Source organism: Excalfactoria chinensis, chromosome 3 (assembly GCF_039878825.1).
Source record: "Excalfactoria chinensis isolate bCotChi1 chromosome 3, bCotChi1.hap2, whole genome shotgun sequence".
NCBI classification, from domain to species: domain Eukaryota; kingdom Metazoa; phylum Chordata; class Aves; order Galliformes; family Phasianidae; genus Excalfactoria; species Excalfactoria chinensis.
The window spans coordinates 45,533,027-45,551,680 of record NC_092827.1 but is presented as its reverse complement, the minus strand read 5'-3'; the positions used below and the strand labels follow the sequence as shown (position 1 = coordinate 45,551,680).

Sequence of the window (18,654 nt, the reverse complement as noted above, 5' to 3'; positions counted from 1 at the left end):
AGTTCTTGCTGGAATAGTTAGATGCAGCTTGAGAGGTGTAGTGTAGAACTGTTAAGGAGAGCAAAGCTATTTAGAGAGAGGGGAAAGAACTGCTGCTCCCAAAGCAGACAGTGTGTTTAATGAAAGAAGTGCTGGGTGATGGAAGAGGAAGAAACGTCCCAGTTTCCCACCAGCTGTACGTGGAAACTGCCATGTGGCAATATGTTTGAGGGTGACACAGAGAGTGGTACCCTGTTGGGATCTTGGAGCCTGGCAACTGGCTCCAAGTCTGTGGGCTCTCGTGCCTGTTTCCCTGGTTTTAGGTTTTGCTGCTTGATCCTTGAGCTTGAAGGGTAATCTAAGGGATAATGAAGAGTTAAGAGACTCTTGGGAGAAAAGGCAAACAGTTTGAGGAAGTGAAGGAAATGCGCAGCACAAGGCTATGCATTGCACAAGGCTTGGGTAAAAAGGAACAGTTAGTGAGATACTAAAGAGGCAAGAACATGCCTTAATGGAAAGAAGGGGAACCTCTCAATACACTAAGTAGAGATTGAAGTTGAGACAAGTGGGCAGAGATATCGAAAACCTCTAGGAACTAATTACAGAAGGCATGTTTAGATGTCATATTACATGTAATTGCAGTATACAGTAAGGAAGTGTGTACTGTATTCCTCATTTTACAAGTGGTTTTGTGAGCAACTACAGTTGCTCTGGCTGGTAAGTTCAATGATTTCAGTGCTAAATGGGGAGTATGTGCACGTTTATGCTTCTGCAGATAAATGTGTTTGGGGATGGTTAACATATACATTTTTACATCATTTTCTGAACTACTTGATTTATTGTGAAACGAGTACAGCTGGAATTAAGAGTGAGCTGCAGAAGTCCTTGTGGACACAGATTGCTTTTATGGCTTCGGATGCTGCTGAAAACGTTTAGATGACCTAAGAATGCTCATGTGTAGCCTAAGAGACACTATATGCAAGCTGACAGTTCTTTGAGTCATTTCCTGCTGAAAGTGTTATGCAAAGCTTGCTGCAAGAGGGGGTGGATGTGAGCAGTTATATAGAACATCAAACCGGAGCTGTGCTTATCCCCAGAGTTCTTTATGTGCCTCTGCTGATGTGGAGTGCAAATATGACAATCAGTGTGCTGCCTGTAAGCTGTGCTTAGGTTTAGATTATGGTTATTAGAAGTTGTGATTGTCCTTTGGGGTTGTGCTCTGGGTTTTACTTTCTGGGTTTTACATAGGACGTGTTCTGAACAGTTCTTCGAGGAGAGAAACGATTTGCTGCTTTGAATTGTGCTTTGAAATGTGTTTGTTGTTTGTTGTTTTTTTTTTTAAAGCAAAAAGTAGCCAACCCTGGATGTGTGGGATTCTCACAAAGCTTATGTGCCTGCTTGATTTAATAGTCTGTCTTGTGATATAGCACAAAAAGATAACAGATGACTTTAGGTACCAGTGCTTGCTTTATTTTATAACCTCAAGTCATGTCAGGTTTATGCAGTTGGAAATGACTGTTTCAACTGCAGAAGCTTCAGCAGGTTTCTGTTGCTGAAACACATTTATTTCTTTGTAGTTAAATGCTTGCAGTGCAAAAATCCTGCTGTATGTTGAGAATCAGTTCTAGGATAGGAAATGTATGATAACTCTCTTGGTAAAGTTACCACGAGAACAGTTTAAGGACCATGTTTTTAAGTAGTGAAAATGTATTTATGTATTTACGGGAGCTTCTTGGAAAGATTCCACGTAACAAAAGGCCTGTAATTTTGAAAAAATAAAACCAAACATTGGCATACATTTTATTTCAAACCAAATCTGTAAAAGATAGGGCTCAGTTTTCACCTTGACTGGTATTTTGTTGTTGAATTTTGTACTGTATCTGTAATGACAGACTTCTGGCTTCCTTCTTTATAGGCTCAGATTATTCCTCTGTGGGATGGTTACCTGGTACTGAATCCCTGTGGCAGTCCGCAGCCGTTGCGTCAAGCAATCAAAGCAATCCTGTCAGAAGACACAGTATAGCTTCCGACAGCGGGGACACTGGGATTGGTACCTCCTGTTCTGATAGTGTGGAAGGTGAGTGTGCGCTGTAAACTTTGGATGTTTCTGAGGGAGAAACGATCCAAACTGTTTTAAAGGTACGTTTCTGAAGATCATGTTGGTTTTTCTAGAGCTGTGCAATTCTACAGTTTACTGACTGGACCAAGTCTTTGTTTTGGTGAGGTTTAATTAATTTACTTCTGCATGAGTTGTGCGCATTAACTTGCATTTCTGCAACAAAGCTGGTAATTGTTTCATCTTTTGATAGCCGCAGTTAGAAGAAGTGCCAGACTTAATCAGGGAAATAATATCTTGTGCCATGGTGCTTGGTAAACAGATGGTAAAAAACAGAAAGAAATTTAGGAGTTGCTGAAAGGACACTGCTTTCTCATATTTTTGTGTGCCAGCAGTGAAATGTTACTCACTGGGACTTTGCAGAAAACAGAGTTACTGTTCTCAGATTACTTACTTCTCTTGGGAAATAGGCTTGCATTTTATTGCATGGCATTTGAGGCCTAATCATAGGATCACACCCTCCTGAAACTTCCTTTTCTGATTGAGGTACCTTTAGAAGGTCAATTAATCAAAGGTCTTTTGTGGGCATATCAACTGTATCTAAAGATTGTCAAAACTCAATTTGCATTAAATCATGATTCCTCTAAGTTGCTTTTGTTAAGGAGGGTTTCAGCCTCTAAGATAGCAGCATCTCCATAATATTACAGCCCTGTCTATGGCATGTAGAAGTGGAAGGAGGAGAGAAGACAGTGAGAGGAGCTTGAGATTGCCTTCTTGCAAAGCCTAGTATCCCAGGAAGATTTTCAAGAGTAAGAGAAATGAAAATAGACCTGTAGTATCATTTTCTCCAGTGCTCTTCTGTGTGGACAGCTGAAATGAGGTAGTGCAAGGAGAATCAGTAGAAATGAAGAAAGAGATGCTGTACTATATGAGCTGCAGGATAATACGCAGGAGGGCTGAGTGTTCCTGAGGGAGAGGCTTAGCTTCTGCCGTGTCTGTCAGTCTTAGCAGAAGAAGGCGTTGCCTGCTGCCCTTCTTCCTGTTAGTTGCCCTAACTTCTGTCAGTTAGAAAGGAACTCTGTAGGAGACTCCTTACAACTTTCTTTCCATGTACATTATTTTTAAACCCTTACTGGGTTTGGCAGAAAGTTTTTATTTAAATACGCAAGTTCTTTGGTATAAAATAGAAATATTAAGTGCTTATTAATATGGAAGTCTTACTGCCTTTTTAATTATTATTATTGGAATTGTAGGGAGGATAAAAGCTCTCATGCTTACTGCATATGTATCTGCAATCTGACTTGCCCATGTGTTGTGGAACAGTATTTTAAATTGCAATATCTGAATTAAAACCATTCTTGCCAGCTTTTTTTTGCCTTTTTTTTTTCCTGTCTCTTCTCTTGAGGGCTTTACCATTTGAGGGAAGGGAGTAAGAAGAGGAAATGAAACAGCACCTCTTCATCAGATAGTTCTCCTGGCTGAGGAGACCAAAATAGCTGTTCTTGGATGAGGGTGGGGAGAAGGGGGTGACACTGATGCAGCCACAAGTTTGAAAGTCATTTGTTGCTATCTAATGACTCTGATCATTTTTGTGCTTTTTGTAGAGTGTTATTGCAAGATGCATTAGGAGTTTCTCAGATAGAAAGAGGGGAAAACGGCAACAGCTGGTTTATGAAGTTTGTGCATCTGGTGGTACTTACGCATAATGGTCTTTTTTTCTGTATCTTTAGCATTACGTTTCCTGCCACCTTGTTTAAGAAACTTTTAGCAGAAAAGAAAATCTTAAAGGAGAAAAGAAGGAAATGTAACGTGATAGATAGCGGAGGGAGTGTATGACAGGATTGGATGTTGAATGTATGTACATTTTTAGTGGAAGGTGCAGTTGCCTGAGATACCTAGCTGTCTACATCTCCAGCTGCTCCCTCCCCACACCCACAAAAAGAAAAGAATATTGTGATCTGCAGGTCTGCCGGGCCAGAGTGGTAATTGCAGGCTTGATGCAGGCCATCTGCTCTCAATGTGCTGCTTTGGACATCCCTTGGGGATTTTGAGAGGGGAATTTTTCTCACAAGTCAGCAGATCATTAGAATTTTTAACAATGCTTAGAGAGTGAAATGTGGCCTTGCTGTTTCCTTTCTACTATGTCTACTAAAAAGCAAAAACTTAATTTCAGAGTTAATATTAACATCTTCAATTATGGAAGTCTCAGGTGAATTAATTTGTATTGATGTGTAGGGACTTGAAAACGTACCAGTACAGGGAATGGAGCTCAAATGCATTTTAAATCTGTTTTTAGTGTGTTGTGTTTTTGTTTGGTTTTTTTTTTCCCCTGTCTTTCCATCAAATTAATCTGCTTGGTCATACTTCATTTCAGAAGCATTCATTCTTTTGGAAAGTGCAGGGTTTAAATAATAGTGCCACGTGGCTCTTGTATATTGTTCCTTGTGGTCTGGGGGGGAGGTGGGTTTTGACAAAGGCATGAGGAAGACAACCACCACTGAAACTCATTTAATCACAAAAGATTTGTGTTTTGCAAAGGTAGGAAAATTAGGAAATGAATTGACTGGTTGAGTTTCATTGCAGAAGGTGAGAAACACTGACCTGTGTTGGAGGAATCTGAGAAGTCTTAGTAACCATGAATGTGGGGATGTTAGTTTTGGTAGAATGGGTCTGAATTTCTAATTCAGTGTGCTCTTAATTTAAGGATTAATGTCAAGGGGTGTATTCTCTTTTTGTAAATAGTGGTTGATGTGGTAAGGTTTTGTTTGTTTCTTTGTTCATGTTTTTGTTTCCTGCCTTAAGTGCTAGGTGGGTAAAGTTGAGCTTTAGAATGAAGGAAAAAAGCCCCACAAATGTATGTAGCAGGAGGAAAAGATTTTTACATTGTATCTTTCAAAGTTCTTCTATTTTTAAACTTTTCTGTACTAGTGAACAAGGTGTATTATTACAGTTTTCATCTCATCCTGTACTTATCCTGACTGTGTAGTTTACATCTTGGGCACTGAATGCCATTAATGTTCTGAAAAGTCTCATTGTTAAGAAGGAGAGTGGAAGGAAGTGAAGTGTGGAGCCCTGGGTTGAATTCAGAAGATCAGAGTTATAACAGCTTCACTGGGGAGTTAATGTTCTGCTAGTTAAATTTATTTATTTATTTTTAAGTCCTAGTAGAAGTGGTGATAGAAGATGGATGTCTAATTGTGTCTCTGTCTCTTTTCATGTAGAAATGAGTAAGCATGGTCTGTTCATAACCTAAAGCAATGCTGCTTAGGGCTTCATATGTTGTCAGTGCATTTTAATAGGCAGGACTTCTTCGGATTACTTAAAACAAGTTCCTATTCTATCATTTAATATTAAGAGTCCCAGAAGAGTCTCTGCTCTTCTATTGAACACGTTACCTTGCTAACTGATTTTAAAAAATCTAATTACTTCAATTTTATTGTAGTGCTTCTTTGTATGCCAGGGAGGTATGGTACAGGCAGCTCTAAAGTTGTTTAATTTTCCTACATCAAATCTTCATCCAGTAGGACCTCAGCATGATATGATGCACTCCTTTTTCTTTTCATTTTTCTTTTAGCTGTGGAGTGCATTTGGGGAGGAAGAGCTGACAAATGTAACTTGGTGAAGGGCTGAATAGAATTTCAGGAGGTAAAATCTCATTATGAGTAACTTAAAGGAGTTCTTGTTTTGTTTCGTTTAGCATTCTGCTAAAGGTAATGGGATATAGAATGCATTTATCTCAAATATTAGCACACTCTCTGTTTTTACGTCAGTCAGGGAGGTGTGGTAGCAGAAGGATCCTGAGAGCTGGCACGTATACTTTGTGTTCATTGTCTGTTCTGCTCAGTGATTTTTGGGAGATGATGGATTTTCAGAGGAAATCATTGGCCTTCTCCAAGTGGAGGTCAGTCTTTTTAGCATTTGGATCCTCGCAAATACAGTTATAAGTTTGGTGAAAAATTCAGTTATCTGGTGAAAGTATCGAAGTTGGAACCATTCTTCCTTCATTTCCTTCTTCCCCACTTGCCAAGTTTCACATTCTGAAGAAGCATTCCACCCTCTTGTGTGTCAGCCTTATTGTGTTACTTGGGTATTTTCCATCCTGAAAATCAGAAATGTGCACTTCACTGAAGCTTGCATTAAACTCAGTTCTTTGTCAGAGGGGTGCTGTTGTTCCTTATTTTTTGAGTGAAATATAAGTATTGAGTGCTCAGAGGTTGGCTGTTTATTTTCTGGTTGTTTTTTGTTTGTTGTTTTGTTTTGGTAGGATTCAAACAAAGTGGAAACATAGGTTCTTTGAGAAGTCTAGTAACATTTCTAGGACTGGACTGAATTAAAAATATGCTATTAAGTCCCCACTTAAGTGACTGAGAAATTGGCTCAAATTACTGTACAGCATCAGATGACTGAGCAACTCAAATTATGGGTAATTTTCACTCAGTTTTCTTGAGATATGCATCAGATTTCCCTATCTTTCTGTATTACCTACCAAGCATACAGAAGTCCTTGAGCAACAGAAATCCCACAGATAAGTTTGCCTTTTCCCAAGGAAAGTGTAACCCATGCTGTCTTTCCCTGCCGGTTCTTTATGCACAGTGCTGGTACCTTATCCCCTTCCACAGTATGGAGGGACTTTGGGCAGGACCAGCTCTGTAAGCAGATCCTCTAAGGGTTTATTGGTGGAGTGGCTTCTGCTATATTTGCATCTCAGCACCTGAAGGTCCCTGCAGCTGTCACTCAAGTTTTAAGTCTGTTATATCATTTAATCTTCTCAGAGGCTCTTTGTGATACACTTTCATCCTCTTTCCTGCCTTCTCTCTTCCCCTAGGGTGTTCTTTTACTTGTCCTGTGAAGAAAATACATCAATTATTTACAGTGCAGCTTCTGCTACTAAAAAGCTAAAACTAGGTAAGCTTTAGAAAGAACAGAGATTCTAAGTAGAATGTTGTGTGAAACTCAACATTTGTAGAGTTGTGAATAGAAAAATATCAGGCAAGGTGACATCTAGGTGAGTTGTCTTTATATGTCCTGTAATCTGTATTTTGGAGTGTGGTGGATATCTGGCATTCTGATAGGAAAACAAGAAGCATCATACAATAATTCTTCTTCTGTTTAGGTTAGTGCCATGGGACCTGAGCACACCAGACTTGCATCTTTGCTAAGAGGTCTTATGGAGGATTTCACATTCTCCTTGCCACTGTCAAGTTAGAGAAAGCTCCTGGCATGCATTCATCAGCTTGGTAGCTTGGGGTCTCCTGAAGCAGCCATATCTGGAATAAAAATTGCACAACCCCCCTGAAATCTTTTTTCCACTGTAGGCAACCTACTGCTCTTGGTGGGTTACCTCTACTTGTTTGGGATGTAGGCAGTGAGTTGTTCAGAGACGTTTGCTGAGCAAAAGAAAACGTTCTGGTGCTGCCTGGAGTTGTGGGTCAGGACATGGCAGAGAAGGCTACTTGTATCCTCTGCAGAAAGGTTTGTAAATCCCTGCTGGTTTTGTTGTGTTATTTTCAACAGATTTATACCACTGCCTATTTCTGGAGGGCTTTTTCTTTTCTTCTACTTTTTATTTAATAAAAACTAAATTTCTACCTTAATACAAGTAATAAAATTATTTTCTAGCTATATATATATATTTTTTTTTTGAGTATGAGATCCAGTATATTTAGCATCACCCTTTATTTTAGCTGTGATTTCAGTACTGACAATAAAGAATTTTGTAAAATGCTTTGAAATAGAGTATAAAAGCTCCCTGTTATTCTTTTTCAATACCTTACTTGTGTTTCTGTGGTAAGTCAGATGGACTTCTGACATCAATTTTGCCTTTATAAAAACAGCAGCAAGAAAAAACTGTCCAGAGACCACTCTTAAATGAAGCGTATTTACTCCTTTCATCTCGCTTCCTTCTTCACTAACTTCCTTCAGGTTAAGGGAAGTGAGAGAGTGAGGGAGAGTGGAACTGTGACTGCTTTAAAAATAAAGCAGTTAAAGCTGTCACTTTGTTGTTGCTGTTTTTTAACTGTCTTTTTACGCAGTCAAACTTAGACAGGAAAATTGGTGGATTCCCTCACTGGAAACATGATTTAAAAAGAAAAAAAAACAATTTATTCTCCCTTCCTGTTAAAGAGCTGGGGAGGAAGTCTTTGTATATCAGCCGTGGTTGAGGAAGTCTGCATTGTAGAAGTGTTCTCAGCTACACAGAGGTCACTTCTTTGCTACTGGAAGGAGACAACCCTTCATTCTGGAAAATTTTTATATACTTGGCTGATGTGAATCTATGAAAACTCTGAACTGAGATTATGACAGAATTCACCCATTAAGAGTATTATGGAGTATTGTGGATTATAGAGTATGGATTATGGAGTATTATATGGATTTATCAGCTGTCTTTCAGTTAATTGCAGATTTTTCTTGCTTCCTTACCAGCCCTCTTTTGGGTTTTCTTGTTGTCCCTATATGTTTTTTTTAAGATCCTGGAGTTGGTGTTCATATTCTCCTACTGTTATCCTGCATTCTCATGGTGCTTACAGAGATTACTTTCAGTATGTGTTGTTGGTACCTGAAATCTGCGATCTGCAGTGTTGCAGTGTAGTTTTATTAAAGTCGTGCCTTAGGTCCATTTACTTGTCTTTTTAATAGCTGATTTAACCAAGTTTAAAGGTTTTTATTTTTATTGTTATATTTGTTTAGAAATGCAAATACAAAAGTAGCATATCATGAACTGATATTAAACAAAGGTATTTGAAGAAGAACCACAGCAACTGGGTGTTAAAGGATCATTAATGTTGGTTCATAGTAAGAGTAAACAGGCTTTTGGTTGGTTCTTAGGTAGAAGCATGAGTGAATTTAACTCTTTGTTGGGTGTCTGTTGGATTTACTGTTCTTTGTTTTAGCCAGTGTTGAGGTTTTAGAGATGAGGTGCAAGAGGAACATTTTTAAATCCAAACAGATTTTGAGTGAAGAGGAATATGTGTGAAATACATCAGGGGAATGGAGGTGAGAACATTTCCCAAGTAGATGTTCCTACATCTGAATTTTAGCTTTATAGCTGTGCTGTAGAGATGTAGATCTGTAGAAAGAAATCTATAAACATTTTGTATATAGTCTGAAGAATAGTCTTTGTTATATGATATGCAGAGATGAACTTTTCTACCACATGAACTGTATTAGTCAAATTCATTAGGATATGCCAGGCAGCTCTAAATGATCTGGTCTGAGGTTTGGCAGTTATTTTGAGTTCAGAGCTGCTCAGAATTCAGTACTGGGCTAAAATGAACTTGTTGCTTAGGATTGTTTTTTTTTTTTGCAGCTCTGTTGCTAAGATAGAGACAGTATTGGTTGTGTTAGTACTGCCAGGAAAAAGAAAAAAAGAAAAGAAAGAAAAAGAAACAACAACAAAAACTGGAGACTCTGTGTTTCCTCTTGGCTACAGAATGGTCATTGAGGTGCAGTAATAAATAGCCTTTTCATTTCAGGGTAAGATTTGGAGCCCTTGTTTGTTTCTCCCTGTTCCACTTGAAAGGAGCTCTTCTCTTTACTTTCTCTGTAACTTCATGATAGAAGAGCTAATGGATGATGCTACAGATTATAGATAGGACATCTGAATTGGTTGGAATTTTAAGCCAGTTGCTAAGACAACTATAAGATGTGTCTCAATGCAGAAACTACCTTTTTTCTTTTTTGGCTTGTCTTGGTGACTTGGCTTTTTCAGTGCTACTGAAGAAAACAATGCTCAACTTCAAGAAAGTGAATTTTAAATGTATATTTTTATTTGTGTAGTAAGCCTTATGTGCTGCTATTCAAACTTTTTTCATTTTACTTAAAATTTGGCTTAAAGTTAGATCTCTTGACTGGATAGGAAGGTCCTGTTGGCATACAGTGCAGTTCTTTTCCATTTGAGAGGAAAGCAAAATAAATAAATAAATAAAAAATTACTAACTTCAGAGAACAAAGGTTGGTACTAAAAGCATGTGGTTATTGTCATGTATAGGTAAGTGAATGTGATGTCTCTTGTAAGAAGTGTTTTCTGGATTGTATCTGAAGAGGATGCTGAGTCGTTTTTGTAGGTTTGATGGACATGGAGTCTTAGAAATGGTGACCTTTCTGTAAGTTTGCAGGCTATATAGGAAAATGTGTTCTGCTGGTGGTACTGCTTAGAATCATAGAATGGCCTGGGTTGAAAAGTACCATAATGATCACCTAGTTTCAACCCCCCAGCCATATGCAGGGCCGCCAACCACCAGACCAGGCTACCCAGAGCCACATCCAAGCTGGCCTTAAATACCTCCAGGGATGCTGCATCCATGACCTCCCTGGGTAACCTGTTCCAGTGTGCCACTATTCTCTGTGTGGAAAAACTTCCTCCTAATCTCTAACCTAACCCTCCCCTGTCTTAGTTTAAAATATTGCCCCTTGTCCTATCACCATCCACCCTTGTAAACAGGCGTTTCCCCTCCTGTTTAAACACTCCCTTCAAGTACTGGAAGACCGCAATGAGGTCTCCACGGAGCCTTCTCTAAGCTAAACAAACCCAGTTCCCTCAACCTTTCCTCATAGAGGTGCTCCAGCCCTCTCATCATCTTAGTGGCCTTCCTCTGGACCTGCTCCAAGACCTCCATGTCCTTCCTGTATTGGAGGCCCCAGGCCTGGATGCAGTACTCCAGATGGGGCCTCACAAGTGCCGAGTACAGGGGGCAATTGTGGAAGAATAACTCTTTTTCCCTTAGGTAGACAATGAGGGGGGAAAAACCAAAAAGAACAAAAGCTTGGAAATATCCCCTGAGTATAAAATAAAAGCAACTTTTGTGGAGAGTGCTAGTATCATTTGCATTATATCTGCTAGTATTATTTGTGTTGTATCTGCTGTTCAGGAAATCCTTAGTTAAGTGATTCATGACTTTGGTAGAACTAGAAATGCGCTGACCCGATGACATGCATTATGTTACTTTCTTTCTCTCTGTTCAGCTCTCAACAGTGCCACCAGCATCAGTAGTCCTGGTAGTTCTCCTCATGGCTGGCCCATATTTTTGTACCCAGTAGCACTGAGGGGGAGGAGGGAGAAAAATCTGAGTTGAAGCAGTCTACAATAGAAGTATGCTTTCCACCCTTCAGGCCTTTCCATGACTCATCTCTAATCTTCATTGGAGAGTCAAACTACCTTACTCCTTCATGCTGAAAGGTCTACAGTAAAGGGCTGTACAGGGGGCTCAGCTGGCTAAGTTTTATGTGGAGTTCACAAGGGACAGAACTGCTCCAGTTTCTACTTTGACATTCATTCACTGGGCATTTATTAAAGTAAAAAATATGACAATTGGTTCTTTATACTCCCATAGGAATAGTGTACCATTCGTTCATTTACTATAGAAGTTGAAAAACATTATTTAGCCATTTTCTTAAACAAGTGGTTATTATTCCTGCTGCCTGGGGTGTAAGTGTAGGACTTGATAAAGAGGCTGAGAAATATGATTGAGTTCTGTGCTTCAGGTTTAGAGAACTGAGAGATTTAGAGAGTTATGGATTTACTTATTTTTTCCTCTGAAATTGACTGAATTTCAGACTGGTTACATTGCTTTGTTTCTCTTCTGTATTCACTTGTATAGATACGTTTATTAAAATAGGCAAGGAGAGTTTGTGTGCCAGTATGTGTATAACAAAGATATTGTACTTGTTTTTTTCATAGGATGTCAGACATCTCTTTAGCCTATGATAAATGAAATCATCAATTAAAATCCTTAAAGTAAAATGCAGTACAAAAGCACAGTATTAAAACAGATTTTTTTTTATTAATTAGCTGTTTTTGTATTCAATACTTACACCAGAACTATATTGATAATAAAATTGTTTCCAGTACTCTTAATATTTCAGTATTATAATTGGGCCTAATCTGTCTAGAATTGCTAGCCCAAGACTTGAAAAGGAATTGAGCTGTGGTTTATTTTCTTGTTTATTTATTTATTTATTTATTAACAAGTATTTTATGGAATGTGAAGCATGCTAGTTTTGATTTCTCTAAAATCATTTGTGTCGACCTCTTTAAAGCTAAAGTGCATTAATAGCCTTCTACTACTTGAGTGATGATGGGAAGTTCTGTATAGCTTCTAAAATTGCTACCCTTCACAGAGTTTCAGATTTCATCGTGCTAGCTTGGATCCGGGCTAAATGCCATTACAATTTGCTATGTTAGGGATTTGCTGGTACTATTAAGTAACACTGGAAAGCATACATACTGCATTGCGCAAAATGGCTCCCTTGTGTTTCTCTGGGGTGAAAGAAGACTTTCAAAACTAACATTATTAGACAGAATTACATATATATTTTGGAATAGTTGTTAGAGGTAGATGATTCAGAATCTGTGAGCTCGTTTATGGAGCTGACTCTGAAATAGAGAACAGATAGCTGTCTTATCCCATGCTAGTTTTTATGATGTACTTTACTCCCTGCATTTGTTTATCGTACTTAAAAAAGCAAATCTGAAATCAAGTTTAGCTTTTTAAGAGTTATTTTTATTTTTGGGCCATGCTGTGATTGTAATATCAAAACTAAGGTGTTTCCTAGTAGGTTGGAGAGCAGAGGAGAAGCAGTCTTACATTGTTTTGTGTGGGTCAAAGCACTACTAATGTGCTTGGATACCACAGTGATGAGTACTATAAATACCCTAATGTATGAGCCAACAACTGGAAATAAACTTATAAACACTAAATTCTTTCCATTATCAAAGGCAGCAATTGAAACATTCTCTAGTCTCCACCTCTGTCTCTGTACTCACAGCTGTGCATGCTGGAAAACAAAATGGATGGGCAAACACCGTCTTCTAATTTTTGTGGTTCACAGAGAGAAGTTATCAAATTGCTTAAAGAAAAGCTTAGTTTTGGTTGCTGTTGTTAAAGCTTGTTAGTTTGTAAACAGTGAGCCCTTTATGTTTTAATGCCGCATTTCAAAGTATTGAAGAACTCAAAGATTTAGTACTCAAAAGACTGTAAGTCTTATAGCAGCACTTAAAGTAAGTTTGCAGTTCTTGTGTTTAAATTGAAAAGTATCCTTAGTAATGCTGGTGATGTACTTTAGGGAGGGATTTTGGTGTTGAACCAGTGTCTCCTTTAGGTGGTAGGGAATCCATCCAGCTAGACATTACAGTACCAATGTGATTTACTTTATTTTAATTTTATTTTTGTTTTTTAGAATGATGGGGCAGATTCCAGAACATTTCTGAGGATAAGAGAGAATTATCTTCTCTCTGTTTTGAGTACTTTAGCATTTTTTTTGTCTTGGCTGACTGTGGAAATGATGGTTACACCTCTGTTTTTTGCAGGGGATCAGGTGTTGTAATGCGAGACTGTTTGTCATTTGCAGTGTGTGCTGAGCTTCATACCAGGGAATATGGATTTGATGAACCAAATGACGCCTGACATGTACATAAGATGTCGGAAGAGTTTCTTTCAGGATAAAAAAAAACATTCTTTTAAGGCTTTTGCCATAGTTTATGACATACATTTTCTTGCCCTTGTCATTTAGTTGGGTTTGTTGCTTTTATTTAAGTAGTGTGGCAATGCATTAAATTTTAGAAAATGTGTCAGGGCACTGAACACTTCTCTTTGGCAAGGGCAGTGGGGGGAAAGCAATTAAAATGTTTGGTTTTGTTTGTTTTTAAGTGAATTGCCAGTGAAAGAATGGAGAAGGAATAATATGCTTTTAATTTACGTGTGTGTGTGTGTGTGTGTGTATTAGGATTGCAGAACTTAATATTTTGTCCAGGAAAAGCCAAGATAAAGGACTACATTGGACATTATACAATCCTTTCCTAATTTGGTATCTGTTTATTGAGGCATGCTTTGTAGTTGAAATCAGATCTTTCAGACGGTCTTTTGGAAGGATACAAATGGCTTACAATTTTCAGAATGCTTCCAAAAAATTGGCTTATGGGTTCAGAGGGACAGTGTGTGAACATGATTATGTAACCATCTTTGCTTTGTGTGCAGTCTCTACTAGCAGGTAAAAATGCTGATAACCATTAAGATATATGCATATATATTCCTATATCCTGGAAAGATTCAGGGAAGTAGTATTCAGATGGCAGTGTTTTTTTTTTCTCTCAAACTGTATTTTGTAGCTTCTTTGGACATAAAAGCAAGTATATTCCCTCTCTGGGCTGAGGCTTGTTTTTTACAGTGCATAAATTCTCGTAAGAGTGTAATATTTAGTTCTAAATATAGTCTCTGATTTAACACAGCTAATTTTAACTGTAAATTATTCACATTGGCTCAAAATATCAACTGTCCTCTAAGGAAAGCAAAACCAAGTCAACCAAGTCCTCAGAGTGTGTGTGGAGAAGATGGAGGGGTTGGAGGAAGGTTGTTAGTGGGCATCACAGAAATGTGAATCCCTGTTTTCTGTTTCACGCTGCACAGAAATGAAGCATTAGAAATTGAACAGTATTCAGTTGTTGTAAGTCTTAGTACCAGGCACAGGTGTGCCAGAAAAACAGAAGTACTTGAAGTTAGAGTCAAACTGGTGAAAGAAAGAAAGGTACAAGAAAACAGATTTTTCTACATCCGTTTATTACGTTGTAGTCAGTGTTATAGGGTAGATTTTTTGTGACTTTGTATCTTTGGCTTGACGTTGTTGTTTTCAGAAACTAATAGTAGTGAGAGAGTCAAATTCTCCTGGGAATACTAAATTTCTGTTCTTCATGTGGGAAATGGAGACAGTAATGCTTCTTAAAGCACAGAAAATACCTTTAGATTATAGAGTTATGATCAGATGTAACTTAAGGTTACTCCTGTGTGACCTGAACTGGGTTCCAAGATGGTGACCTGGTGGTGATATGGTCTGATTTACTGTGGAAGAGTGCAAGGTTCTCAGTAGCCCAGTTCTAACTGAATGTGAGTTATAGTAACACATTATTTTGTTACTGTGTGGGGACCAGAATCTGAAAGGGAGAAATTGTCCCAGCAAGTTTTGTTCTTCTTGAGGAAGAAGTTGAATCTTGGGATTAACAGGGATGATTTGTGTCCCTTGGAAATGCTTGGTGCAAACATACCCAAACTGTATGAAGTAAATGGCATGTAATGTGTTCACCACTTTTGAGTGGCATGGAGCAGAGGCAGGTTTTCTGCATTCACCTGCCTGGCCTGATGTATGCTTGTGGCAGGCAGGGAAGGAGGGAGATGGTGTGCTGAGGCACCTGGCCACAGGGTGCTGCAGAGGCTGTAGGCTGTGTGCAGGGCCTTATCTTCCTGCCTCGGGGGCCCTGCAGCCTCACTGCTGCAGACACAAGTCAGCAGAGGAAGTGGCAGTGCATACAAGGTTGAGTCTGAAGATGAAGGTCTGTCTCCTGCATGACTGCGTAAAGCTGAAAGCTGCTACTCTTGTTGGAAGGAGCTGTTCTTGGTGGCTCTAATCAAGACAAGGGGTCCATTTCTTAGTGGTGAGCAAATGGGGCACAGACTGATTTGGATGTAGTATTTTTAGGCTAAAGACCATCTTTATAAGAACAGGAGTTAAATCTACAGTAATGAATAATCTCAGATGTAGCAAAGAAGTCTGGTCTCCTCAGAAACTGAAAGTAGGAACTAACCTTTTGAAGTTAGTTGACATTAAGCTATAGACTGTTTATGGCTGTACTTATGAATAAAATGTAAAGGATTAATAAACTTTTTAGTGAAGAACACTTGTAATCTGCATGGAATTATGTGCTTGGGGGAACCATCAAAATGAGCTCTGATCCCTTGAGTTCCTTTTCATCGCACACGCACTTTGCTTTCTTTTCTTGTCTGAGGTGAGGTGGTTCTAGTGCTGTAAGGGATCAGATTAGCTCATGTGAGTGCCTTGGTATTGGAGGTGTGACCTGGAGTAAGTTAGAGTTGCAATAGCATATGTAGATTTCCTTTGGAACTGAGAAATTACAACTTTTTGTCTCTGTTGGTGTAGGAAAATAGAGGCATAAGTATGTTCCCATTGATGGCATTCTTTTACAGAGGATGAAAACGTCTAGGGTTTTTCTCTCCCTGAGGGAAGCAGTGGATTTCTTCATGCAGGCTTGCTTACTCTGTAGTTTGGGCGGTCTTCCTAGAGTGGAGTTGAAGTAATTCCAGCAGAGGGAAGATCTGGTGGCTCTTGAGGTGAATGGTATTTGCAGCATGAATATCTGGATTCAGGAATAAGGGACAGATATCTTTTGGATTTGTTGTTGTTGTTGTTTTGTTGTTTTTTTTTTTTTTTTTGTTGGGTTTCTTTAGCCATTGCTTTTAATGAACGTTCCTAGGGGCATCTTTGATTTCTGCGTGTCTTCACTGTTAAGTGCTTGTTGTTGAAGAAAATGGAATTGGAAGCTGTAGGCTAGGCAGGCTTCACAGAAGACAAACGTAAGTTAATATCTGGACTTTAAATAAAAAAAAAAAAGAAAGAAAAAAAAAAAAAAAAGTACCCTGTGGCAGGAGTTTCCACTTATTCTTTCATTTCTTCAAAATGAAGTTGCTTGATTACGTGACTGCTGTTCTGGAATATTGTTTTATCCTCTTATCTGAGTGGGGGGGGTAGGGGGGAATAGAACTTGTTAATCTAGAAATCGTTCTACTTAGTTACGTAACTGATGCTTAAAAATAGCTTTGGATTGCTGGAAAAGCAAGATTAGATATTATGAAGTAGGATTTTCCTCTTCTGTTCAGTTTTCTTTCCTTTATGTGGAGCATCTACGTTTTAGACATAATCTTTTCTTAACAATTTTGTGGTTGCCAGTTGTTTGTTACGGGTACTCCCACGGCACTATCCTGTAGCCCGGCTCTGAACTGTACATGTGCTGCAGTAAAATAGCATGAAAGCTGAATGGTAAAAATTGGTTGGCAGAGAAGTCTTTTCATGGTGGGGCAGGTACTGCTGGGAAGGCAGATTGTTCGAAGGGTTTGGAGCATTCTTTTCTATGTTGTGTTCTTAGGAATTGTGGTTGTATTGGACTGGGAGCGTATAAGTGTATACTGGATGTTTAAGTGTATGATGTATGTATATAAGTGTGTAAGTTTATACTGGGAGTGTATAAATAAGGTGGCAAATCATAAAGTTCATACTGTCTTAAGAGAAAAGTGGTTTTCTAAAGACCCACTTCTATTCAAATGTGCTCAGTTTTGCAATTCAAAAATATTATCTAGGTTAGGCTAACCTTTGTAGATGAATTTAGCAGACAAATCTGATTCAGTAGCCTAGTTTTCATTTTGGATTGCTATTGTGACTTTGGTGTCATGGCAGTTATTTATGCCTCATTCCCAGTGCCTGAAATGGACTTGCCTTCTGTTTTCTTTACCATCTTTAATAAGGTGGTCTGTGTGTTTCAATAAAAACAAAACAAACCAACCAAAAAAAATCCACCTATATAGTATCATATTAGCCTGTTGTTTTTTTTTCCACAGGCTTTTAATGGATCCATATTTCCACATCCCTAACAATGACAGCTAGAATAACTGTGTACAATAAGGAAAATAGTCTTGCAGTAATTGACTGCTGTAATTATTTATCTCTGCAGAGTAATCTAACATGCTTCACTTGCAGCTTCATGGACAACGTGATACTTTGTTAAAGCTTTCCTTCCTGCATAGGTCTGATACCTTCCTTTGTTTTAGAGTGGCAGCATCCCACATCTGTATGGTATTTCCCTCCTTTACATTCACACGTTAAATCGTTTTCCATATGTGAGCTTCATGTGAGTGAGATTTGTTTTTGACTCAGATCTGACTTAAGAAGATGCACATTTCTTTGAAGATGTCTTTTTCCTGGAGTCGTAGACTCTGCAGCTGATTATTAATAGCCTAGATATTGCTAGGCAAATGGTTACTTGACAGAAATGTTAGTAGGCAGAACTATTTTGTATTGAGTCTTAAAATATCATTTATGCTATGGTCCCTTAAGTATGGGTGTGTTTGGTGCATATGGCATGTGTTGAGGGCTTGAGGGTTTTCTGATCACTTTTCTCCCTGCCTGCATACACCTCAATGTTTGTTAAAACCTAAGTTTTACTACAGTAGATCTTAAGTGCTTTACTATGGGACTCACAGACTTGTATCTATTGGCCTTTTTTACTGTTGTTGTGTGGTCTGTATTTGTTTTCCCTTGTAATTTCTTTCTGTTGCATTGGCTTGATACAGTCTCTCTGAAGTGTGCTGCGAATAAGAAAACACTGGAGATTTTTGTTAGGTTTTATTTGTGGAGAAGTTTTTGTTACTTGAGATGTGGTAGTTCTTACTGCCAAGCAGCTAGTTTAAAGGAGCAGTAATGAGGATGGGAATCATTTTATTCTGTTTCAAGGGAGTGTGTGTGTGTGTGTGTGTATTTTGTTTTCACTGAGGTAGTTTGGATGACAGATTGTTTAACCAAGTGGCTTTTAACTTAATTGGGAACTTTAACCTCAAATCTTACAGTAATGTAACTTAAGACCAAGACTTTCTATAAGGCAACTCTTTCCTCAGTGGTTTTGGTTTTTAAACCGCTTATGTATTTGCTTGTTTTTCTTGTTTTTTGTTTGAAGATGACATTATCTCCATCTTGTGCTTAATTCTGTTGCATTTCTGGTTTGATTACACGTGCAAGTCTGTGGGAAGCTACACTGTCTCCTTTGTTATCTAACCCAAGTGATTAAA

General features: G+C 38.5%; 1 protein-coding gene across 1 annotated transcript in view; it reads left to right on the top strand.

Annotated features, from left to right (window-relative positions):
* The window catches only part of CEP85L (centrosomal protein 85 like), a 103,661-nt gene that overhangs the window by 11,761 nt on the left and 73,246 nt on the right, over positions 1-18,654 (top strand). Inside the window, exon 2 of the mRNA XM_072333183.1 lies at positions 1,895-2,056. Within this exon, the coding sequence (XP_072189284.1) occupies positions 1,895-2,056 (162 nt within the window). The remainder of the gene's footprint in view (positions 1-1,894; positions 2,057-18,654) is intronic.